General features: G+C 36.1%; 1 protein-coding gene across 1 annotated transcript in view; it reads left to right on the top strand.

Annotated features, from left to right (window-relative positions):
- CLVS2 (clavesin 2) overlaps nt 1-20555 on the top strand; it is a 68902-nt gene extending 48347 nt beyond the window's left edge. Inside the window, exons 5-6 of the mRNA XM_027602874.1 lie at nt 5599-5819; nt 12894-20555. Coding sequence (XP_027458675.1) covers nt 5599-5819; nt 12894-12981 — 309 coding nt within the window. The 3' untranslated portion in view covers nt 12982-20555. The remainder of the gene's footprint in view (nt 1-5598; nt 5820-12893) is intronic.
- The last annotated feature ends 6877 nt before the right edge of the window (nt 20556-27432 follow it).

Here is a 27432-nt window from a genome sequence, read left to right as displayed (position 1 = left end):
CATACAACAAAATAATCATTCATTTTTTTCTGTGAATAAGACAATTTATATAAAGTATTTAGCACAGTGCATGGTACATGGTAAATGCTGAACACATTTATTGTTATTATTAATAGTATAGATTTTAAAATGCATTTTAATGCCCCTTATTTCATTTTATCCTCCAAAAGACTCTGAAGCATAAATTTAGTAAGCCTTATCTCCTATTTCAGAGCTGAGAAAACTAAGTCTTAAGATGGTTAAGTAACTTGCTTACTCATTTACACAGCTGTAGAGTTGTAGAGCTAATATATGAATCCAAATATCTCCAGATTTAGAGCTATTTTTACCACTGTGCTGTGACCAATTTTCAGATGATTAGTTCCAGAGTAAAATATACTTTACTTCTAAATGTGTATTGAAGGTAATTTTCCATGTTTCTCAATGAATGAGAAAGCACTTCAGGTATTTCTGAGCCGTGTTGTAGAAACCTCATTGTGAGCATAGAGGACAGGTAATTGTTAAGTATGTGTTTGTATCAAACATTGAACAGAAGGTCTTCTGAATATGAATTTGTTGAAGATGTTCCGGTAGTATAGGAGGAAGCTTTCTGTAAACAATTACAATTTATATCAAGAATTGTTTCTACCAGTGAGAATCAAATTAATTTACATGTTAGAATTCAGAAAAAATGTATTGATGTGCTTCACAAATAACACTTTCAAATTTTGTTTTATGAAGAGGTGATCAGGTGATCCAAAACACCTGCTGGGACTTTTAGTACATATTATACTAGTGAATGCTTCTGTAGTATTCACTCTAGGCCACATGCTGTTCTAAGTACTTTACATATGTTAACTCATTTAATCCTTACAAGGATGGCTCTAGCGGAAGCATTGTTATTTTTCTCCTTCTATAAATGGGAAAATGAGGCACCGAAGGTCAAGCAAATTGCTCTAAATCACAGCTAGGAGGTAGTAGAGCTGAATATGTGGGTTTATTGGGAAGAGGGTTCCAGACAGAGGGCATAGCAAAGACAAAGTTCCTCAGGTTAGGGTTAGTTGGCAAACAGCAAGAAGGCGCAGAAAGCTGGAGCAGAATGAGCTACTGAGGAGGGTAGCAGACGATGGGATGGAAGGGAATATGGTATGCCACATCATAGGGGGTCTTGTATTCCATTGCAAGGGTCTGGGCTTTCAGTCAGAGTGAAATGAGAAATACTTGAAAGACTGAATACAGGGGTGATTTGTTCTGAGCACAATGTACTGCTCTGTTGAAAAAGACTAAGGAGGATCAAGTCTAACCCCAAGCTCCAGGTTTGGGGTTATTTGATTGAATTGAATAATTTTGACAATGCCTGGAAAAATTCATGGCTAACATTATTCTAGATGGAAGTGAGATATCTGAGCTTTACCATTTTAATTAAAACTATATGACTTGTAAACCTTCATAAGAGAAAACAGTTATAGGTTAAAACACTTCTGATTTCTACTTATATAATCAATATAACGTGCAAAGGTATTATATTTCTTTATGGGTATTCCAAGTGATTCAGCATCATAATATTACTCAAACACTGTATACCTTAGATGCTATAAATCTGTGCTCTGAAAAACTGGCAAAAGAAAACCCAAAGAATAATTGTGCATCTTTTGTCACAAAAAGAAAACTCCTGGTTCTTTGTTTTTTTTTTAATTAAATGAAATCTGACTTTGAGTCTCCAACATACCGACCAATGGGAATAGCAACCCTAGGTGGTAGGGGTGTCCCTTCTCAAAATCTCATCAATGTCTGGAATCTTTCATGCGGAACGAAATTTTCCATCCAGGATGGCTACTTCTGACATCCTCATTATTCAAGCCAGTATTAGTTCCTTGAATTAAGGTCTCCTTCTGCTCCTAAGTTGTCTGTGAAAAAGAAAAATAGCTTCTTCACTAAAGCTGGAACCCAATGCCTAGGATTCAACCTCCATGCACTCTTCAGCTATTCCAGGGTTGTGGTCTTGCCACTCCCAAGAGCTGACAGGAAACAGGCTTCCATACTGATTGGTGCAACTTTCTACCTGTTCCTCAGTATGGGGGACTCTCTCTTCTATTCCTTGCTAATTCCCAAACGTATTTCACTTTTCTCCCTTCCACTCAGGTCACCTACCATAACCTCTTTAATGGCACAGTGTAGGGAGGTAAAGTAAAAGTATTATTTAGGCTAACTCTTAGAATAGTAAGCTACTCTGAGGCAAGGGAGCCCACAAGGACAAGATTTCTTGCATGAAATGGTGGAAGACAGAAGAAACATCCACTGCAAATGTCCTGAGACAAATGTGTACATGGTGTGTTTCAGCAGGGAGGAAGTAGTATATGTGTTCAAAGAAGGAGTTTATGGAGGGCCTTACAGGATTTATTCTAAGAGAAAGGAGAAGTCAGCAGGGAATTGTGAGCAGAATAACATGATCTGACTAACGTTGTGACATGGTCATTCTGGCTGCTGTGTCGAGAACAGAGTGTAGGTGGCAAGAGTGAAAGAGGGGAGAGCAATTAGGAGGTTAGTGCAATAATATAGCTTGAAGGATGTTGGTAGTTTAACTTGGGGTTGTAGGGGTAGAATTGGTCAGATGTTCAGATTTGTGATATATTTTGAATGAAGAACCAAAAGGATTTACTGACAACTTAGAGAGGAATTAAGGATGAGTTGACGGTTTTAGCCTGAGGAACTAGAAGCAGTCATACCACTAACTGACATTAAAAACAGGGAGGAGCTGATTTGGGGAAGAAAGCTGTGAGTTCAGTTTTGGACATATGAGGTGCCCATTGACCTCTTAAGTGGAGATGTCAACTGGGGAGGGGAAATAGCAATCTGAACCTCAAAGGAATGGTCTGGATGCAATAGATCTATGTTCAATGTGTGAACGATATTTAGGGCCCTAGACTGAATGAAATCACCAAGGAGTAAGTGTACTTAGAGAAGAGAATCAATCCAAGAACTGAAGCCTGGAGCTCTGTGACATTAAGATGTTGGGGTGATGGGGAATAATCAAAAGAGACTGAAATGAAGCATCTGTCAAAGTAGGAGAAAATCAAGAGATGCTGGAAATAAATGTTGCAATGACGAGAGTCATTTATATCCAATGCTACTGAGAGTTGAAGAAAAATAAGGGCTGAGAATTGGACATTGAGTTTAGCAATGAGAGGGAGCCTGACGAGAACCATCTTCATGCAATAGTGGGAAGCAAAGCCTGGATTTGTTCCTATGCTTTGCCTCTGAGCCTAGTACAATGGAAAGATAAACTCTACAAAGGCCAACCTCTCCACCTGTGCACTAGAAGCCATCCTCTCTCCTCTACTCAGTTATATTGCATATATATATAAGCAATTCTCTTCTGTCTTTCTCACATCATCAAATTTCCTCTGTCTGGGAGATCTTTCCCATCAGAGGACAAACAACCCACCTCTCTTCCCATCCCCCAGGAAAAATGGGACTAGAGAATTTGGACAGTGAAACAACTCCTTTGATGAGTTTTGTAACAAAGGGAAGGGGAGAAATAGGTTAATAACTGGAAGTAGAAGTCTGGCCAAGAGAGGTTTTGTGCCTCTGTTTGAGAGCGGATGGACTTTGTAGAGTTTATCTTTCCATTGTACTAGGCTCAGAGGCAAAGTATAGGGACACAGATGCTGGTGGGTGGGTCTCATCTGGTTGCCCTATTTTTTCAGTGAAGAGGAAATAAGGCCAAAGCTGAAAGTGATGTTGAGGGAGGATGTAACAGAATGTTAGCAAAGAGAGAGGAAGTAGTGTGCTAGGATTTCATTGACTTCTCTAAGGATTTATTAAGATAACTCATGCATGACTTGAAGAGATTTCTTACATGAAAAAACATCTAATGAAATAAGATTGTATAACTAATAAAATAAGAATTTCAGGTGCTCGAACTTAACTCCCCCCCAAATTATTTTGATTTCTTATGAGAAGAACCTAAGTGTGTGTGTGTGTGTTTGTGTGTGTGTGTGTGGTAGGGGGGCTGTTGTGCTCTGCAAAGAGGAGTTGGAAGGTGTAAAGTTTGCAATTAACCTAATGTGCTTTGGAGCAGATGTCATCTTCCACCTCTGTAGGCTCCGTATCAAGTATTTCAGGCAGCCGTTTGCTCTGCCTATTTTGGCCAGTGATCTGCTCTCATCTGTTTTTACTGGTCCATAATCTGTTGAAATTACTTGTTGATTTATAATTCTCATCCCCATCATTTTGTTGGATGTTGTAGTCTAGTTTTTCTTTGTTTTCCAATATATTTACTTCAGTGGACTCTAAAATTACAGAAAGCAAAGGTAATTATGTTAGCCTGTTCATCATAAACCTGAAGTATGAGTCACTTAGAAACCATGAGTGACTATTTCTAAGTTACTTATAAACTATAATCCTTAAACAAATATTATATAAATTATACGAGATGACACGAATGCTTTTTCAGAGAAGACCGATCTACAGTTTTGAGATTGAAATGAAAGAAAAGAGATAGTAATTTATGGAGAAACAAATCTTGAGTATGTACCTTGAGTAATTTTTCAGCTTAAAGATTTATTTATTGTGAATTGGTAAGACTGATGAATCACAGACCTGTACCGCTGAAACAAACAATACATTATATGTTAATAAAAAAGTAAGAAAAAAAGATTTATTTATTTATGAGAGAGAAAGAGAAAGAGAGAGAGAGAGAGCAAGGGGAGAGGCAGAGGGAGATGGAGAGAGTGAATGCCAAGCAGACTCCAGGCTGAGCGAGGACCCCGATGTGTGGCTCAACCACACAACCTTGAGATCACGACCTGAGCCAAAACCAAAGGTCCAACGCTCAACTCACTGAGCTACCCAGGTGCCCCAATAATGTTTTAGTTTAAAAAAAAGCTCTAGGTAATACCAATTATTAATGTATACATACAGCTTTACATTTTCACTCCATTATTGCATTTTTATTTGAACAATAAGCATGGAGACCTCTAGTAGAGAAGATACTGGCAACATTATAGAATATAAGTCCTTTGGGATGTGAACTTTCACTCATCCTTTCATTATGATGATGCTAATCTACTTTTATTTACATCACACACTTTGCATTATGAAGCAGTAATTTAGTGGTTACAGTATTCTTATTTTTATTGATGATAAAAGAGAAAGCCATACTGGTAACAGCTTTTGGGCTTAATAACTTGGATGGGCTCTATAGTTGATGAGTCCCTTATGAGAATGGTCTATTTTAACAGCATTCGTTATGCACATCATTAGCTTTGCACAACTAACATCAAGATGATGTACAGATCAACATGCCCATTGGATTCTGCTCATGTCCTCAACTATAAAGTAGGAAACCAAATTTCAGGTTCCAGCTCTTTAAGGCAACCACTATCTGACTTTCTACAAACTACTTAAGATGCCTATGCCTCAGGATTTTTATATGAAATATTAGAATAACAGTACCATCCCTGTATGTTTCACAGAGTGGATGAAGGATTTAACTATTTTAACAGACTTGGAAAACTCTTGTTTTTGCTTTTCCTAGCCTCACTCCCTTCTCCTAGCATTTGGATGGTATTTATTCTCCTGTGTGTGTTTCTCCTCACCCTTTTCTTGCATTTGTAGATATTTCTGCATGGTAACAACCTGAACAGTCTACATCAACTAATTCATCCCGAGATCCTGCCTTCTGAGTTTGGAGGAATGCTGCCCCCTTATGACATGGGAACATGGGCAAGAACACTGCTAGACCACGAGTATGATGATGACAGTGAATACAATGTAGATTCCTACACCATGCCCATGAAGGAGGTGGAAAAGGAACTCTCCCCCAAGTCCATGAAGAGGTATGCTGGAGGTGGCTGGGAAGTGGGCTGTAGCCAGTGTGGGAATGCCCCAAGTGAACTCCTGGGTTTATACTTTTGGGGAGTATATATTCAGTGGGATTTTAAATCCTTTTATGCCCCCATGATTAGACGTCTAGGAATTCTGAGTCAAAGATAAAGTCATTCAAGGCAGTGTCAACTCAGTTTTGTTCCATGTTCACAGACAGTCTAACAAGGCTGTTAGGGATCACTAAATCCAGTGGTTTTTCAAACTGTACCCTCAGAGTTCTGGGGGAGTACCTGAGGCCTAGCAGGTGGGGTGGGAACAGTGCCCATCTCCACAACGAGAACAACTCTCCTTCTATCCAAGCAGTTTCCTAGACTTTTGTATAAGATTTCATTTGAAGAAAGGGATCCATGGCAAACACACACACACACACACACACACACACACACACACGCACGCACACACATTTCAAACTTATATTCTCTTTTTAGTATCTCTGCTCTGTTTCTGATTTAAAGGTCTAGCCATTCCTGAGGCAAAACATTCTATTTTCCTACAGCTTTACTCTTTATAAAGTTCATTTTTGAGTGAGGTTCTGATTCCTTGCTTTGACTCTCGTGGTACTTTTATGCCTGTTTTCTTTCAGTCAATGCAGGTTTATTGAACACATACTCTGTAATAGGCACTTCCCTAGGTGTTTTGGATTCACTGTGAACATACACACATCCAGCCACAGCTTAGTGGTGATGGAGGGCGGGGGAGTTGCTGAACATGCCCAAATGTATAGCTGCCTCTGACTTTGCATTCTGTAGCAAACCAGAAGATACCTAATTCTCAGGCTCCCCCAGGCCATAGAAACCCAGAGTTCACTTGGATAATAGTAACGAATATTATTTCTCTGTTCATTTCCCATCACAGAAATATAAGAACCACAGCCCCTGCAAGTCTCTTTTCACCTGGCTCAGGGAGGACCAAGGCATCGCCCCTGTCATCCCTCACACTATCTTGCATCTTTCTCTGATGAAAACCAAGGGTCCTTTGGTCACAGTTGTGTTCATGCTGGGGCGCCGCTGTTCTCAGAGTGGGCCTCCTCGTGCAGCTGCTGCTGTTGTTGCTACTGTTGTTGGTGTGTGTGATGTCCTCCTCTCCCCAGGCTGCTCCACGATGCCTTGGAGAGAAGGGAAAGGCTGGAGACATCTCCAGCTTTAATTTCTCCACCAATCAATAAGCAGGGGGAGGGGCAGAGGGAGAAGCAGGCTCCCCACCGAGCAAGGAGCCCAATGTGGGACTTGATCCCAGGACCCTAGGATCATGACCTGAGCCGAAAGCGGATGCTTAGCCGACTGAGCCACCAGGTGCCCCAGAATAACTTCCTTCTAATAAAAATAATAATCCTAGTTGTTGTTAGAATTTGCCATTTACTATGTACTTATCATGAGTCAGGCCCTATCTAGGTATCTTTTTCGTAACATTAATTTATTTTATCCTCACAGCAACCCTGTTAAACAGATGTTGTATCCTCAAAGTCACACAGTCTATGTGTAGTGGACTGGGGTTCCAACCCATGAGGTATAGAGTCTAATGCGTTGCTGACGTAAGCCTTCCTTGTCTACCCTCTGAGATAGGACGTAGGCTGTCACTCTGGAACTGAGCTACATGAGGATTTGGAAACCGCTATCACTGGTGATCCCTGGTTTTTGCCTTTACCAGCTAACAATGCTTATGTCCTTCAACCACTTCTGTGATGTGTTTGCTAACGTGGTTCCTTCCTCAGAGCACGTATCTCTCCGTATCCTCCACATCCTGGCTGTATCCTATCACCTGCGGTCTGCATGCCCACACTCCTCCCAAACTTCTACCTGGGTATTTGCCTCTACCCCCACCCTGCTCCCCTGGCCCTCATATATTATCCACATGGCAATCTAAAGCATCTTTTAAAATCTAAGTCAGATCATTTCACTTCTCTGCTTTAAATTTTTTAATGACTGCTGATCATACAGTGAATAAAATAAATTCTGTAACATGGCTTACAAAGTGCTATATGATCTGATCCTGCCCCCACACCCTTCTAAGTGTATCCCGCCATCTCTTTCCTCCCTTGTCTTTCAGCCATAATATCCTTCATTCTGCTCCTGCAGCCTCCCTCTCCAGCTTGTTCCTCTCTAACGGCCTTTCCACGTGTCACGGCTGCATAGGATGCTCTTTTCCTGCATCTCCCAACCCGAGGTCACCTCCCTAAGAGAGTGGTTAAGTCTTTATCAACCATTAGGTCTTTTCTTTTAAATTTTTAATGTTATGTTAATCACCATACATTACATCATTAGTTTTTTTTTTTTTTTTTAATTTTTTATTGTTATGTTAATCACCATATATTACATCATTAGTTTTTGGTGCAGTGTTCCATGATTCATTGTTTGTTCATAACACCCAGTGCTCTACGCAGAACGTGCCCTCTTTAATACCCATCACCAGGCTAACCCATCCCCCCACCCCCTCCCCTCTAGAACCCTCAGTTTGTTTTTCGGAGTCCATCGTCTCTCATGGTTTGTCTCCCCCTCCGATTTACCCCCCTTCATTCTTCTCCTCCTGCTATCTTCCTCTGCTTTTTTTTCTTAACATATATTGCATTATTTGTTTCAGAGGTCAACCATTAAGTCTTAATCTCTACTTCCTCCTTATTCTGGTCACTCCCTATCAGTCACCTCTTTTATTTTCTGCCTGCCAAATGACTCATTTTATTTAACGTTATGTTCCCTCCCCAAATTTAGGCTTCATGAAGACTTCAATGACTTTGTCTATCCCATTTTCTGAATCTCCAGTGCCTGGAGTAGGGCCTGAAACACAAAGGGTGCCCACTGGGGATTAGTGGAGTGAATGAAGGAGCGCTCTGCTGTCTGTCAGTGGCCCCTTTTAAGTCCAGTGTTCAGAACTGAGTAGGTGACATCTGTTGCTATCACTACTTGCATCTAAGTTCCAGAACCCTAGCTTTGCCCTCACTGGCTTCTGTTGTTGCCTCTGTTGCTGTGGTTCAGGTAGCCACAGCACATTGCTAACTCATATTGAGCTTCCTAGCACTAGAAGATTCTTTACTTATAGATCCATGTCCTCATAATTCTCTCTTTCTGTGTTTAGCTTTTTCCTCTAAGCAGATAATTTTAATTGATTAACACCATCTTGTTAGATTTGGCTCGGTCTGTCCACCTTTTGAAGTCTTTCTGGATCCTGATTTTCTTCTCCAATTAATTAGGCCATTCTGTCCTCTGCAGACTTGGCTCACAGCACGTTGACCTCCCCAACCCTGAGTTTCTTGCTTCTGACGTGGATTGATTAGAATTTCAGAAATCCTTTGTTTGGTGTAGGTTTTGTATCTTACTAAGCTTTTAGGGTTCTATCTGAAAACTTGTGAAGAATGACCTTAAGAAAGTTATTTCATTTGATTCTCACCTTCTGTGTGTCAGGGAGTGGCAGCTCCCCATCAAGGATGGGACAGAATTGTTCCCAGGTTCCCCCCTGCTCTCCTTTCCTCCACTTTTTTCCCCAGTTTTGTAATATTGTTAGGTTGAGAGGAAAAAAAAAATCATTCCTTCACCAGAGACTTGTAGATATTTCCTCCTTTCGGGGGAATTTATCTAGATGTGTAGGAAGAGGACTTTGTTTTCCTGTGTTAATTTGTGGAGGAATAGCATGGTCACGTGAAAAGATACAAAGTTGTCGATTGTGGGGCCTTATACTAGGGGAACATCTTTTACCTTACATCTCCAGTACCTAGGATAGTGCCTAGGATAGTGCAGTGAACAGCAATATTAACATTGCCATGGTAATATGAGCTCCGATTTTACTGAATAATATTCAACATTTATTGTTCCTACCTGTCAAACTCCATCTAATGCTTTGTATATGTTGACTCCTTTGCTTCTGTAAACAACTAATCAGGTAGTGCTATCTCCCTTTCATTGGTGAGGAGACCCAGATACAGAGAAGGTAAGTAACTTCCACATGGCACATAGGGGCAAAGTAGCGCGGCTAATACTGGAAAACAGGCCCTAGGATTCTGTAAGTCATCTCCCTAACTGCTACCATTTGCTATCTGCCAGAATTTGTGCTGCGATTTATGCATGCATTATTGAATTTGAGCCTTAGTGTATCTGTATGATGTAGGTGTCATTTTTCTCCATCTTACAGTTAAAAGAACAAAATCTAGGAAGTTTAAATAGTCTCCTCCTGGTCACAAGAGCCAGCAAATAGCAGAACTGGAATCGGAATCCCCTTCTGTCCAAAAATCTATCCTCTTAAACACAAAGGTATAGCACCATATTGTGGATGCACAATGAATGAATAAATGATACCTGAATAATTAAACTTAAATGATTGGGTTTCATGAAAAGAAAATATAGGTTATTCATTGTAAAAACAGCAGAGGCTATGTGGAGACCGCTCAGATATGCTGTGAGTTAATGATAAACAACTCCTTCTATTGCAGCAGAAGCAGACCAATGCATTGACAAGTCGTGGTCCTGTACAAATAGCCCTGTTGTTTTAGATAAAACAGAAAAAAAAAATCTGGACTAAAATAACAGTACATTTGGGACAATTAAATACAAAAAAAAAAAATCTTAATCGGAAATCATTTCTGCCTGGCTTGTTTTATTGAGGAATTATTCTACATATGGAGCCAGTATTCATCATCCAACAATTCTGAGACTGGTCGTGCATGATAAAAGTGAACTAGGAATTTAATCACAGGTTGATAGTGCACTGTAATTTAAAATATTTCATTAAAATCACCATACCCTCTAATCATTTTTTTAATAGTCAAGGAACATAAGGATTTAAAAGATTGTGTGTGGGTGTGCGTGCCCATGTGTGTGTGTGTGTGTGTGTGTATACAAAATATATATAAATAATATATAAATATTATATAAATATATATTACATATATAATATATAAATATAAAAATAAATATATAAATATATATATAATATTATATAAATATATATATATATTTTGCAAATGCTTAAATTGTGTACTTTGTGCTGCCTGAAGAGTTTGATGTGTACTGATTGATATTAATAGGATATGCATCAACATTTATAGAATAAATCTAACTTTGTGAGAATTTTAAAACATGTTTTCTGTTAAGAGTTTCTTTTTTTATAGGATAAATTGCTTTATCTTTATTATTCTTGGTTTTAAATGCTTGATACCAAACTTCTTTCAGTATGGAAACTATTTCTTGGGTAGAATTAAGATATCTAGATTCAGTTGTGTAACAGACTCTGTGATATGCGTTGTGCTCACTGTAAGGAGAGAAACTGATGAAGTCCCTGCTCATGGAACTTGGAGTTAAGTGGGGACCAGTTGTCAACTTAATATTTCGGTACAGGACATTAACTGAACTTTTTTTGTATTTTAGCATGGATTTTTCTTGGGAAACAATTTTCTTTAGTTGAACCTAAGTAAAATGGTGGTAAAGGTCTAATTCCTAAGTGTTTTGTACAACTGTCTGCTGTGTTAAAATGCATTTTATTCATGAGATAAATGATTTTTCCTAAGATAAATGATCATTGCATTTAAAAATGGTACACAATCTTTTATTCCTCCTTCTTTTCTCCCTCCCTCAACTTCTCTCTCTCTCTCTCTTTCGCTCGCTTTCACTCATCTGCTAATTCAACTGTAGTCGATCTCCTTTCTGATAGAGACATACATAACCTATTATTGAGATAAAATAGTGAAAATGACTCAGGAAGTAAAACGTTCCTGTTTTAATGTCCTTGCCTTCTTTCGTGTTCCCTCTCTAGAACCGAATTTAAGTTTATTTAAATGAATGAGTCAATTAATCAGTTAATCCTATAATTATTTTTGCTTTGATAATTAGTTCCATTGCTGTTCTTTTTCATTAGCATGTGCAGTTGTATTTTAGCTTATAGTCTTTCTTTTTGAGAGTTAATGAGGTTTGCTAAGAGGCATATTGCCACAGCAATAGCCAATTGGCTGGAATGCAGCAGCAGGGGGAAAATTCATTACCGAGGAGAATTTTAAAAGGGCAGCTGCTTCTTTAATGCCATAGCTATTAAGAAAGCAGTTTCCTGCCATAACAGTAGAATGTTCCATTGACTTTCCTCCTTCCCAGTTTCATGTTGTTTCTTAATGATGAATTGAGATATAATTCCCACCTACTATCAAAAGTGGGTATAAGGAGTCCAAATCACTTGCTCTCCTAATCAGAAAGTGCCACTACCTATATAAGAGGGTTTTTTTTTAAGTCTTAAATTGTTTCATGAAACTTTCCAGAGTAAGACTGATTTTATTCAGATGTTGTGGTGGGAAATTTAACAAAAATTCTCAAATTTTGATTTTTTTTCTAATGTGGCCATTGGAAATAAAAAATGATGGTTAAAAAATGCACATTCATGTTGAATGTGTTTCATCGAGATCTTTTTTAAAAGATGTATTTATTTGTATTTATTTGAAAGAGAGCTTGTACTTGAACTGGGGGAGGGGCAGAGGGAGAGGGAGAGAGACAGAATCTCAGGCAGGCTCCATACCCAGCGTGGAATCCAGCACAGGGCTCTATTTCATCACCCTGCGATCATGACCTGGAGCCAAAATCAAGAGTCCTGGCTTAACAGATTGGGTCACCCAGGCGCAGATCATAGAGCTCTTTAAGATAGGAATTGAGACTCCTATAATTTCTATTTCATTTCTCATAACAATAATTTCATTGTAATAATTTCCCACTTGGAGATGTTCTGTTATCATCCATCTGTCCTCTACTATAAATTCTCACTCTCAAAAAAAAGACTTCTGATCAATTGTGAAGAAGAGAACTTAAGCTTATTATGGTGCATTTAGAGTCCTTTGCTGCTCATTATTCTATTTAGAGCTCAAAGGGGATTGTTTTCTCCCTCTGATACAAAACCCACTGTAAGCATGTCCCTCTCGAAATGTGCAGCATTCTCAGTTCATAAATCCCTTGATGTAGGGAAGATAATCCACATCTATGAGAAAAGTAATAACGGACAATAGACAGAGAAAGGAACGTAATTATTTGGTAATAACTAACTGACACTGGCCTTGTCATTTCCAGATCCCAATCGGTAGTGGATCCTACAGTATTAAAACGCATGGATAAAAATGAGGAAGAAAACATGCAACCTTTACTATCTCTGGACTGATAACTTCTCTGCACTCCCCATGGATTAGAAATGGAAGGTACTTGTTTTCAGCAACAGGGACAGCACTGTGGAGGAATGACCAGCTGGAAACTTATTTATTCATGTTAATGTAGCATAATATATAATAAGGCACTGGGTTTCCCATTTGCTTGAACCATGGGTGCCCTGGTCTGGAGTTAAAGAAAAAAGTCAATAATTTATTCTGTAAGTGCCAAGTTCTTTGTAAATATAATCTAATCTTCACATCAAGTTTGTAAACTTTGGTAGTAACTGAAATTGAAGAAGTTTGGCTCATGAGTCCATGCCAGTGATATGAACTATAACAAAAAACAGAAAAGACACATACACGATGGAAGCTAATTTAATGTAGCCCTGTTTCCTATGAAGCCATATTTTAGCTCTCATAGTGATTGTTTCAATGTTTTTCTCTGAAATTGTCATATTCCAATGTACTTTTAATGAACACAGGTAACTAGATGATTCTAGGAAATTAGTATGATAAATGTATTTCCTGTCTAGTAATTTTCATTTCACAGAAAATGTGTCCTAGTGACTATCACTGGCCTTGAATTTTGGAGACAAGGAATGGCAAAAGAGCTGGTAAACTAAACACTTGAACTCTTCTATGTTGTTTAATTCCTGGAGTCTTGTGAAATGATATGTTCCCCAAATTAAGATGTGGAATTCTAAGAGAGTGGATTTTTTTAAACTGCTGTCTTCATAATGTGTCTTTTATTTGAGATCCTATTGTATCCATGTCTGATGTACTTTAAGAATATTGTCCCCCCAAAACTCTTTGACCAAGAGAAAGAGAACTCATACGTGAATAGTGTTTTGACAACTAACTTTGGACATAAAAGTTGCCATGTACAGATAAGGGGCTAATTTCTAATTCTTGTGCACTGGTTGGAAATATATATATATATATATATATATATATATATATGTATGTATATATATGTATATATTCACATGCACATATATATTTTTATTGAGTTCTAATAAATCCTTGATGTGACAGGCTTATAAAATAAATCATACATACTCAATGGTCTTAGAGATGTTATAAATAATTACATGAGATGCTAACTCTGGAAAACTACTTCCACTAAAGTTAAGGAAGATGAGGTATAGTAAAACAGACTTTCAGTGAACCTGTTTTAAGGGAATTCTAATTTAATTTGTAATGCAATCTTGAATCTGTGTCATTTTAGTGAAATATATTTTTCCTTCACAAAACAACAGGTCTCAACATAATGTAGGCAGTATCAGGTGACCAAGAGTAATATAATTTCTCACAAATTCAAGGTAATTATCTTAATGATCCTATAAGTACAGATTTTCTTTTCTGAAAAGATTGAAAGAACATATTGCATCCATAAGACATAGTGAAAGCATCTGAGGGCATCTGAGATAGCATGTTATAGTTTAAATCTAGATGTGGAATCCTTATGTTAGTTTTCATTTCATAAAAATTCTGCAATTATAGCACATTTTAAAAATCTTACTTTAAATTTCAAATTCCAGTGTGAAAAAGCAAGATTTTTACCACCTTTTCAGAGTGGTAATTTTTGAGATTGAAAATTTACCACTAAAATATTCTTTTGAAAGAAAAATATCTCAAGGAACTCTCGGAAACCAACAGAAATAAAGGCATGTAGCAGCCTTTATATACTTTTTAGCCAAAAGCTTCAAAAATTCCACTTACAATTCTATACCAAAACTCTTAATATCAAGAGCAGTACACCAATCTGCAGTATCACGAACGGACTACCAGTGTTTGTAAAAATACATAAATATACATAAATAATATGATTGAAATATACCTTAAAAATGCCAACCTCAAATCAAGTCTGGAAGAATAACTGTCAGGCCCTCTGCTCTACCCATAAATATTATAGACCTTGGCATGAATTGGGGATAAAAAGCTACAGCAACTCTTACCTTTGTAAGAACCCTAACCACAGGATTCTTATATTTTGGCCTACCTGACATATATTTGATAGTCTTGGACTTTATATACTATAGAAGCAAGTGTTAGGCAATATGATGCATTAAGATAAAACAGAAACAATGTACAGAAGGATGGTCAACTTTTCATTCTCATGTGTTTCTCTTGATATACACCGTTTATTGCCAATTTTTAGAATTCTACCGGCTTCAGATGTCAACCAGCATAGCCAGCTTCTTTCCCTCTCATAAGGCTAGTGTCATATATAAAAATAACCAGAGGGGCATATTGTATGTGTATACCTATCTAATTATAAGTATGATTCCCACTATCTCCCTTACCCAACATTTGGAAACTTTGCATCCTATTGCTGTGCGTCTGCTCTTCTTCAAATGAGCAATTGAGAGTTGGCTGCATTGTGTAAAATATTTTTAAATGAATGAACAAATTACAACAATGATGCCTTTTGAAATTGCTTTATCTAGCTCAATCTGTGAGCTCAATCTAGCTCAATTGTCCAGGAATGTTTTTGGAGCTACTTAGTCAAAGGATATTTGGTCAATTTTATAAATCTTCCTTTCACCATCAGCTAACTAGCACCATTTAGGGATTTTTTTTCCCTAATGTAATTTCCTGTTATGTAGCTATGTCTATTGTCACATAACTTAGTAAACAAGCACTCCTATATGTCAATTTAATTGTGATAGTGCTCTCTCTTTCGCTTTCTCTTTTGTGCATACATATGCGTGCACGCACATGGCTGTTTGCCCTAATGAATTTGCCTATTTTGAGATCTATGCTTTCCTTTTGCAGCTGTCTTGTTACCGAAAACATGTAGACATCAAAGGATTACCACATTTGATTTAGAACAGACCAGTAGTTCCTGCTTCTCTCACCCTGCCTGTTCTGCTCTTTCTTATATCCTTTTTATCTTCCGTTGTTTCAGGGGCAGCTGCTTCCAAAGCTGGTTTAAAAATAAATAACTTTCCTTTTATTGTCAGTGATATTTGCACACATTTTTGCTTGATATCTTAAAAGGAAGAGATTATCGTGAAAATACACTCTAAGAAAATTGAAGAAGTGCCTCTTTAAGAATGAGATAAGCAGTGATGCTAGAATATGGATTCTATTTGTAGTCTCTTCAGAAAAGTAAATACATGCATCCAAATCATGAGTGAAATATGAGTATCATTTGAAGAAGGGTAGTTAAGGCCTTGCTTTGAATATTCCCGTACAGCATTGTCTTTATTGTGTCAGTTCAATACCATAACTTGAACACATTTATAAATCTGGCATTATGCTAAAACAATATACAGGTGTTTGCAAGGAAGTTTTTGAAGTGGGCATACATGATCTCTTTTATTTCAATAATAGTTTGCGTAGTATAGGCAGACATTCCTTAAGTCTTTTCACAGAGAAAGCTTGTTTACTTGACAGGACTGAAAATTCATACATTCATAAGCAGGAAAGCCAAGCAGCTAGGTTCTCTTTAACATTGTTAACTGGGTCACATTGTTAAATTAAACATTTGAAGTTTCTGTAATATTCCTGAGGGAGCGGAGTTCCCTCTGATGCATCAAGAAAATGAAGCACTGTTTTAGACCTCGGGGAACATGTTTATCACTCACAAAAAGAAACCCTTAGAGCCATGGCAGTGTATCTTCAGAAACCGACTTCCTTTTCTTCTCCAAACAACTTAAAGGTTTATAGATATGTCTCTGGTCCTTTAGAGAAATTCTATCAAGAAAACCTGCTGTGAGGCTATGTACTCTTCTGTTGTTTTATCTAAATGTCTAACTGGTCTGGTTAATACCTCTTTTGGTTATTTTGTGTGTATTTATTAATGGTTACTTGAAAAGTTGCCATCAGCCATGAGGACTTTTTAGAATGATTATCAACACACAAAATAAAAAGAGCAGAGCTCTGGCATAATATTTGAATTTTCAGATACAGTATCCATATTTTTTACATCACAAAGCTCGTAGGCCTATATTCCATTTAAATATGCTATATAGATATATGGCCTAAAAATAGTGGTGCATTTTAAATTTATGAGGCCATTAGATCATGTAAGAATCAGCAAGTTGTATAAAATATACTGGCACAAAAGTAGAAGATTGGCTAAATATTCAGGATGTAAGATTATCTACAGCAGTGAAGAGGATTTGTTTTCTTCTTTGTTTTAGTTGAAAATAAACTGATTTTTCAATATGCAGTTGGAACTATTTAGCACTACTTACTATTTGAAAGGTGACAAATAAGTAAGAATACAAAAGGAGGCTTGACTTTGAAACATTATTATATCATGACCTTAATGGCTTAGAGAACATAATTTTTCACAAATTCAAGTTTTAATTTGATAAATATCCATAGGTTAACCTCACACATGGAGATACTGTTATGAAGTCTATTCTGTGATGAGTGTGGAAATTTATTCCTTTGGATTGTGGAGAAAAAATGTACAAGAGCAATTCTGTGGATTGAAATAGCCAAATTGTACTATTTTTCAAAGATGGAGGATGCAAATGATACTGTTGAAATTAAAACAAAAAAATAAGCATAGATTATGCACTTTTATAGTAGATAGTGGACATTGTTAAAATGAAGAAGGTTGTTTGGTCAGTATTAGACTTAGTTTCAAGTTTCAATACAAATATTTGTGTCCTTAATGATATCAATATCAATGCATTTATTCTGTCAAAATAATTTTTTTGGTGGATGAGAGGGACCTAGATGAAATCAAAATAAATGTTAATGGAACTTTTAAGAGTGAACCAATCCTCAATAATTTTAAAAAATTGCAATGGGTGAAAGCTGGTTTACATACAACAGAGATTCAAAGCATTGTTTTATTTCTAATCCAGTGTTCAGTTTTCAACTTATTTAAAAGATAAATAAAATTCCAAAACCAAGTAGTTTTTGTTTTCAAAACTGTTCAGAAAAAAAAAAAAAAAACAAGATGTCTAAGAGGTAATTATACAAGTCCTTGATAAGAATACTAAGCACACTGTTTACTATTTGAGGGAGCTATTTATTCCAATACAATAATATAACTGGCGTAATATAATTTTTGAATAAGTATACATTTCTGCTTTTAAGAAAGCATTCATTTTGCACATGGGGAATGCTGAATTTGGTAGTATTGGATCTGTTGCACCTGTAAAATGTAAATTTCTACAATGTGATCTAAAAATGAACAATAACTTTATTTTTTAAAGAAATTTTAGTGAGCTATTTAGGTTAGAATATCTGAGATTTTTCTGACACTTCTATGTTTGGAGCTTACAGGGGAAAAGGAATTCATTCAATCAAAATGTCATTTTTAATATTGTATGACTTTTAGACAAGATTTCAAAGGATAGTTTGAATGAAGAAGTAAATCAATGTTTAAGTTGCATATAGCAATGGGAATGATCAGTAAATAACAATTCACTCTTTGTGTGGAGTGGCATTAAAAAAATAATATAAAGTTATGGCATTAGACATAAATTCAAAATTATAAAAAAGCATTGATTTAAATAAATTCTATTAAAATACCCCATTTCAAAATGTTAAATAAAATAAAATTATTCAGCCTGATTTGAAAAACATGATTAAGAAGATACATTTGTATCTTCTGTGAGTTTCCCTCATTTAACTTACCTGTAGATGAAAAGTCATCTAATGAGGGAAAAGAGACATTTACCTAGAACCCGTTTGGTAGACTTTATGACTTTCTCTGGCTCGAATGCAGATGACTTCCCTGTATACGGCTTTTGAGGTTATCAAGAATAATTATTGCCGCCTCTTTGTGAAACCATGTCAGGAGGAGGCTATGTTTCTAGTAGCTACTGAAGAAGTATGTTGAGTGGGAATAAACCCAGGGCAATCAGAGCATGTATAAAAAACCAGAGATATGGAATTCACTCCTCACTAAAAAGTGCATTAAAGTGTATTAAAGTGTACATGCAGAAAATGATTTCAAAATTCAAGGATTTCTGATATCAAGAGTTAAATACTTGGCCAATAAAAAGAGTCCATGAGGACATGATGGTCAGGGCTCTGATGTGTATTCTATCCTCACACTGCAACAACATCAGAAACCCTGTCTCTGAATATCACTTCTCTCGGAAAATAAAAATGACTATGCTCTCTTCTTCCCCTTTTTTGTCTAACAGGAATCATAAAAATTATCAGACAGAAACCATAAACACTTTGTTGCCTTTTAAGAAAAAATGTGACATTATACACATATAAACATAATTCACTCACTTGCATAGGATTGAATGCTTGCTTATTGATTTATAAATTTTTACCCAAAATTTTTTCAAAAATATATAAGATTTTAGTGCTGGAAAATTATGAATTTTTTTTGGATCTGCCATTCATGGAGAAGACCAGTAATATCTTTCCTCTGAATTCATGTGTCTAAACATTGCTCTGTGGATGACTAATGAACATAACCCTTACAAAAAACCAAACTTGCCTTCTTTAACCCTGAACATGCTTCTCCTTTAACCTTTCCATCTCCCTAAGTGTCAACTCAACCTTCCGGGCTCCAGGGCTCAAAACTTTCCAATCATCCTCTTTCCTCTCTCTCTCTCTCTCTCAAAAACCACATCCAAAATCAGCCAACTCATACTGTGGGATCTCCTTCAAAATGTAATATCCACACTCTGACCACTTCTCTAACCATGACATCATTACCCTGTTCCAAGACTTCAACATTTTCCACCTGGAATATTTTAATAATCCAAAAACTAATCTCTTTGCTTCTGTCCTTGGCCGCTAGAGTGGATTTATAACACATTAGCAAGAGTGAGCTCAGATCAGGTCCCTCTTCTCAAAGCCTGCTGGAATAAAAACCAATGTCCTTATAGTAGAGAATGAGGAGGGTTGATAGGAAGTCTGTAAGCGCCAGCAGAGCAGAATAGCATATTTTCTGATTGGGTTGGACTTTTCACCTGTATGATGCAAAAGTAATTGTTAAATACTTTAATTTCTTGCTTCTAAAGTTCTACATAATATACCCTCTCACCCCGACCTTGGCTTTTCTTAGAGATTTCATAAGAATGTTTCTTCTACTCTTTATTCTCTTGCCAAATTGTCATCCTTGCTGTGCCAAGAGTTTGCCAACCTTTCCTCCAGCTCAGAACCTTTGCATTTTTGTTCCTTCTGCCTCTTTCCATCTCCCATATCCACATAGTTTATTCCCTCATTTCTTTCATCTTTGCTAAAATGTCACCTTCTTAGAGAGAACTCTTTAAATTTTCCTATTTAAAATTACAAGGCCCTATGGTTCTTCATACTTCCCCTTTCTGCTCTATTTCTTCCCCATAGCTTTTGTCACCTTCTAATATGCCATATAGCTTATATATTTTGTTTATTTTACACTTTTTCCTAATAGAATATGAACACACAAGCAGGGATTTTGTCTGTCTTGTTTACTGTTGCATTACTGGTGCCTTAATAGTGCCTGGAATTTAGTAGCAAATCCAAAAAGATTGCATGAAGATCTTCATTTGTTTCAGCATGCTGTGTTATGTAGTAGCCAGTAGTATGCACTTAAGGAGAGGTGGTTTTTTGTTTTTTGTTTTAAATTTATTTGACAGAGAGAGACACAGCGAGAGAGGGAACACAAGCAGGGGGAGTGGGAGAGGGAGAAGCAGGCTCTCTGCCGAGCAGGGAGCCCGATCCAGGGCTCCATCCCAGAACCCAGGGATCATGACCTGTACTGAAGACAGACGCTTAAGGACAGAGCCACCCAGGCGCCACTTTTTTTCCTTAATAAGAAACATTTTTTTGTTATTCATCTTCAAAGGGGAAGTTTTCCCCTCCCTGATGATGATGGAAACATGAACCAATAATTATATCCCACGCTCCCTCAAATCTGGTCTCTACCCCAGGGCCCAAGTTTTATATTAGTGTTTGAGCTTGGTCTTTGGAAGTTACTCTAAGATCATCGGACCCTTTATCTATAATATGCATGGCTTACCCTTACTTTTGGAGAGACTACAAGATAGCTCAGATGAAAAGTCATTTTGAGCTCAAAACCATAGTAAATTGTTCTTTGTTGATTATCCTAGTTAGTTCCAATTTAAAATCTGCAGGAAGTTGAAAGACTATAACTCTTCCAATATTGGAAACCAGAGTAAGGGAAAATGCCAAGATAGTTACCTTAGCTGGAAAGGAGAAAGAAGAGGAGAGGAAAAAGAAATTATGATCACTTTTTCTCTGAAACAATTACAACATAAATGAAGTTTTTTGGTGTTTCTAAAATCTTCCCATGATCTTAGAAATATATATTCCAACCATTTCGTCTGGGAACACTTTAACAGAAGTCATATCAGTTGCATTTTATATTTGATATCTTTGTATATTTTTTTACTTTGGAGGTTTATAGTTCTGTTACCAACATGACAGGGACTGCTCATGTTCATCTATTCCAACTGGTTCTCTCCCTTCTCCTCTGCATTTTAATAGCAGCTATTATTTTCTGAACCTTACAATCACATTTATTTTCCTTGACTATCCCCATACTTTTTCCCCCTACAATTAGGACTGACTGCTTCATAATTTTAGTAACCAAATATCTTAGATATTTGTTCTTGGTGTGATGGGTTGCTGATTTTTATCCTTTGCAGTTTATCTTCTCATTCTTACCAAACCTATGTTATTCCCTTCCCTCCACGACCCTGTGTGCCTTTCTTTACATTATAATAATTCAAGCTTCCAGTTTTACCATCTCCTACCAGGTCTTCTATTAAGAAGATACTAAAAATAAGTGTGGTGTTGAAGGTGAAATTGAAGAAGGAACTATAACCTGAAGAATAAGAATAGACGTTTGAAAATGTTTTCAGAAGACAATCAGTCTTTTAGTGGCTTTATAATGGGTACTGTGTAGCATATCGGTAATCAATGTAGATTATGTTTCTTGCCAATTACATAAATATATGGCAGTCAGGGTTAATGGGTAATTTGGAAAAACTTCTATAGAGAAGAGACTAAATGGCCCATGTTCGGGAAAAAGGCAGAATTTTCTTGTGTTTCTTACTTTTTGATCTTTAGCCATCTGGACGGTAGAAGGCATTTGCCTCTGTGACATCCTTTTTTGCCAATCTTCAAGTATGTGTTTAGTATCACTTCAGAAATAAAGAGTTCAAGTTCAAGCACACACAGTGCGTGGAAGGTACTGTAGTTCATGTCATCTTCTACCAAATTTTGTTGTTTTTTTAATGCATTATTTTTATGATTGAATCATAAGAATATATTCATTGGTAAATTTTATTAATTCTATCCACTTTTAAATGGATTTAGGAATTTTACAAGTCCTCTATTATATTCTTAAAACCATAGTATTAATGTTCCACTTCACGTCGAGGTTATTTCATGTCCCTCTTGATCTCTGAGGATGAATGAAGTTCTGTTAAATAAAATGTCACTAAATGAAATTTTGGATTCAAAAATGTGAATGTGCATATATCCCTTTCAATCTTTTTATCAAAAACTAAATTTCTGTAAATTTAGAAAATATATCATATTAAGTAGCTATGAATAAATTTGTCATTAAAATATGGAGACATGACATTGGTGTTAGTATTTGGAAGTATATAATGCTTTCAAATGGATTTTTTTTAAAGATTTTATTTATTTATTTGACAGAGAGACAGCAAGAGAGGAAACACAAGCAGGGGGAGTGGGAGAGGGAGAAGCAGGCTTCCCGCTGAGAAGGGAGCTCAATGCAAGGCTTGATCCCAGGACTTGGGATCATGACCTGAGCCGAAGGCAGAAGCTTAATGACTGAGCCACACAGGCGCCCCTTTCAGATGGATTTTAAACACGTGTGGGCATATTGTAATGTCATTTTGATTTATTGTTGATTTGATCCAATGTGTTTGATAAAACTGGTATAACTTCAAATCACTATAAAGTCACTTCTTGACTTCTAGAATGACAAGGTGGAGATACAAGCCAGTGTCAGTTATAAAGTCTACCCCTTGAAGCAGTGGAGTGGATTGAATGATGATTTCAGTTTATTTCATTTCAACATTAACAAATATTTATTGAGCACTTGTCCTGCTGCAGATACTGTTCTAAGTTCCAGGGATTTGCAGTAAAACAAAGCCCCTGCTCTTTTGAAAGTCATATTCTAGTGGAGAAGACATACAAACAGCAGATAAGCAAAGTTATATACTGTCACGTGGTGTTTTCAATGTGATGAAAACTTGCCTAGCTTACTTTGTGTGACTGCTGGCACTCTGTTTCCTCATCTGTGAAATGGGGCAATAATTGTATCAACAGTGTGAGTTCAGTTTTGATACCTGGCCCCTTCCTTTTCATGGAAAAATGCAATATCATATTCTCGTATCCATGCTGTTTTGGGGATAACTATTAGAGTTTTTTAGTTCCTTCCTTCTTCTGGGGCTGGGGGTAAGGCTGTTGACACTCAGGGGTAATGCAGCTCACAGTCTGCCTTTCAGGGTGGTCCAGAGGTGGCAGCTCCTCTGCAATTTTTTCCCTTTTAAGGTAGATTCCTTACTGCTCTAACTCATTATAACTGAAAAACAAACATTGATTTTCATCAGAAAATAAGACAACGAGGACCCAAAGATCAGCAAATTCTGATACAATTTAATCTTTCCATTTCATCTGTTATTTTCCCTTATCCACAGAGAACCACAAACCCATTGTTTTTCTGGATAGGTTTGGGTATATTCTATGTACCACAGTTAAAGGAAGCTCTGACCATTGTAGTTCCAAAGGTACTAATTTAGGTAGTATTAAAAGGATTACTTTTGGTAATCCTGGTATGTGAAACTTAATGAGAAGTTTTGCTTTTTAAAAAGCAAAGTCATATTATAAAATACTTAGAGAAACTCATCATGGGAAAGGTTCAAAATATGGGTAGAGTAGAAGACACCATGAATATTGATTATAATTCATCTAGGAGGAGCCATGAGTAAATAAAAGTTTCTCTTATGAAATATAGCAAAAAAACAGCAAATGACTTCCATCTTAGGGAAATGAGGAGCTTCTCTATTTCTGTTCATATAGAAAATCACTAAAGGAAAGTGTATATGTTAGGGCAGCCTAGATGGCATGTTAATCAATACACAGAAAAACAGAGTTATTTCACATACTGACTTTTATAAAAATATTTAAGAACATCAACAACTGACTCATTACATTTATGAAGAAAAGACATAATTTATTATGGTCATAATCAAACATCTTGATTCTAGAAGCAGGAAGATATAGACACCCTTCAGATGGCCTACTTTTGTGAACTTATTTGTTTATAAAATCTCTATAAATTTATTTCCCTCATTGATTATATACTGAAGATTTTAGCTGGTCTTAGAAAAAAATAGTGATTTTTTACACAACTTATTTATTAAAGGGTAATTGAAAGCATTCTTCTAGAACAAAGAATTTTAAACCTTATTTTGCCACAATTGGCCTTTTGTCATTTAATGGGCATTACAAACATGTTTTAACAAACTTTTCTCAAGAGAAGTAAAGGAAACTATACTTCAAGACAAACAAAAACCTAAAAATATTTTAACTTGCAATAATTATGAGAATATTTACTAATTATAAATATATTTGATTAATGGAGACTGACAGATTTTTATTAACACTTCAGTAAAAAAAAAGCAAGAGAAGTTTTATTATTATCCCTCAGGTATAGCCCCCTCACCTCAACCAAAAACTACCTCTGTTCTTACATTCCTCGAGAATAATAGATGCCACTACTGGAAGATCTTTTAGAGATTAGATAATCCAAATTGCTTATTTTATTAGTATATAAATGGAGACCTATAAATAGTCTGTCTTGCTAGAGGTCATATAACAAATTGAGGGTAGAACCAAGGCTCAACCAGTCCAGTGATATTGTTGTTGCTTTTAATAATTTTCCCCTTGTTCTCCTTACCCTTTTCCTGTTTAACTCTATTCTGCCTGCGTATGAACCTGTTTCATTTTCTCCATTGCTTGGGATTATCCACCAGTATTGCATTAGGTGAAATCTACTCATTCAAAGAGGGCAGTACTCAGGGATTTTCAAATTAGAGACAGACTGTATATATCCACTATTCCCAGCCTTTCAGGATCTTAGCAATCAATAGCTTCAGGATAAGCCCCGTTCTACAGGAAGATGAAACTTTATCAGGCTTATCTCTAAATGAAATAGTTATTTAGTAAAGCCATCTATCGTGTTTAGAATCATGTGTTCCTTGATTTCAAGAAGAAAATGGGATGTGAAGCATCTCAGCACAGCTACTCCATCTAGCTCTTGACCATCTTCTCTACACTTGTCAGTGAGTTAAGGCAAGTAGGTCAGAATGTTACTTCCATGATGGCTGCCACACCACTGTGCAGATACATAGGAGAGCTGTGGTCACTGTCCTCATGAGTCGATTCAGGTGTTTCCCCTACTGTATTTATTTTTGATGTGCAGTTCTCATAGGACTTACTACAGGAATTTTGTGGACTGGAGTATTTAACAGATTGGATTTTCTGAAATCCTTAAAAAAATGGAGACAAGTGTGGATCTTAATAAATTGGCTAATGTAAGCATAAACATATTTAAGTCAGTTCACTAAAAGGGAGCAAAAAGGCTCTGCATCAGATTTTACTGGAGATTACTTCAGCATTGCTATTGTTGAGTTTGGAAAGCGTGGCTTTGGAATTACTTGGCCACTATCATTTTATGTGACTTTTTGACTGCTTTTTTATGACTTTTAAAATAATGTGTGAAGACATTGTATTAGATGCACATTAGATGCACACTGAGAATATAAATGATACACAGAGTCATGCTCTTTTAAAATAAAGCATTTTAAAAAGATGTACTTATGATACTATTGTATTCTAAGTTGAGAGTGATCTATTTTAGATATGATTTCTCTTTGGGAAAAGAAATTATGATTAAAAACAACATAGCTCCATACATCATATCATATATCATTTCAAATATATTAAAAATTTCAAATTAAAAAAAGGGAACCACAGAGCTATAGGTAGAAAGCATGAAAGAAAGCTTTGATAATCTTGGAATAGAGGCCTTTATACTATGATTCAAATTCCAAAAAGTTAAAAAAAATACATTTGACTAAATGAAAAAATGAAATTCAAATATTTTTGTATGGAAAAAAATCTTAAGCAAAGTCAAAAGGCAAATAAGAAACTGGGAAAATTTTCAACTTATGTCACAGACATAGAGTCAAGCTTTCTATTATAGTAAGAGGTTTCTAGAAATTGATAAGAAAAGGAAAAACCCAATAGAAAAATGGACAGTTGATATGAACAGATGGTTTTACAGAAAAGAAAATATAGTATCTTTAAAAATATGAAAAAATGCTATGCCGTACTCAAAATGAGAGAAATACAAATTCAAACTGTGGAGTAGTCTGATAACATACTCTTTCTCAAGGAAGCTATGAAGAAATAAGCTCTCCTTATATTGCTTTTAGGAAGGATTGCAATTTGGCAATATTTATCAAAATTACAAATGGGACTATACTTTGATCCAGCTACTCTTTTGGGAATTTATCCTTCAGACATACTTGCACACATGAGAAATAGTTCAGAGGATATATTCAAATATATTTCCAAGGATAAATATTTCCAAAGATATTTATAGAATAATTGTTTGCAGGGAAAAATATTTGGGAAGAAAAAACTTAAAAATATATGGTATATCCATGGATATATGCAGATCTGATATAATCTGCTTAAATAAACAAGAACACTATACAAATCTAAAAAAATGACAAAACACTTTATGTGCTGAAATAGATCTCTAAATATATTGTTGAGAAAAACAGCGAGGGACAGAATATTGTAAAGAATATGTTACGGTTAATGTAAAAAAGTGGGGTGGAAATAAAACATTCATATTTGTATGTTAAGGAAATGTAGAAGAGCCTAAGGGATTAATAACATTTGTTGTATGTTGGGAGAGGTGGAAATTGGGTAGATTAAGACAAGGGCGAGAAGGAAATTTTCATTTTTCAGCTTTCTACATTTTTTTATTGTTGAATTTTGTGAATGTATTATTTATTGAAAAATCAAATAAAAAAAGCTTAAGAATTTTTTATTGTCTTAAAGCATTTTGACATTACTGGTAGTTAAAAAGTTTGTAGTACAGTATACATACAGAAGGAGCACCCATGTGCCAACCACTCAGCCTAAGATAAAGACCATTACCAATAGTTTAAATCCTCCTTTATGTCTCTACATGATGCCCTCTGATTTATGCTTAAAGGTAACTATCTCAAATTATGTTAACTATTAATTTTACTTTCTCTATAATTTACCATTTATGTGTACATCTCTGAAAAACATCATTTTGCAAATAGTTCTGTAATACTGGGTTATCTTTTATTTGAATGTCTGGCAGAATTTAGTCAAAATGATTTGGGACTAGTATTTTCCTCATGTAAATATTTAAACTCTTAATCCTATATCCTCAATGATTTTAGGACTATGGAAGTTTCCAGTTTATAGTTGAGTCAGTT

This window comes from Zalophus californianus, chromosome 7 (genome assembly GCF_009762305.2).
Source record: "Zalophus californianus isolate mZalCal1 chromosome 7, mZalCal1.pri.v2, whole genome shotgun sequence".
NCBI classification, from domain to species: domain Eukaryota; kingdom Metazoa; phylum Chordata; class Mammalia; order Carnivora; family Otariidae; genus Zalophus; species Zalophus californianus.
This window is presented reverse-complemented; position numbering and strand designations above follow the sequence as displayed.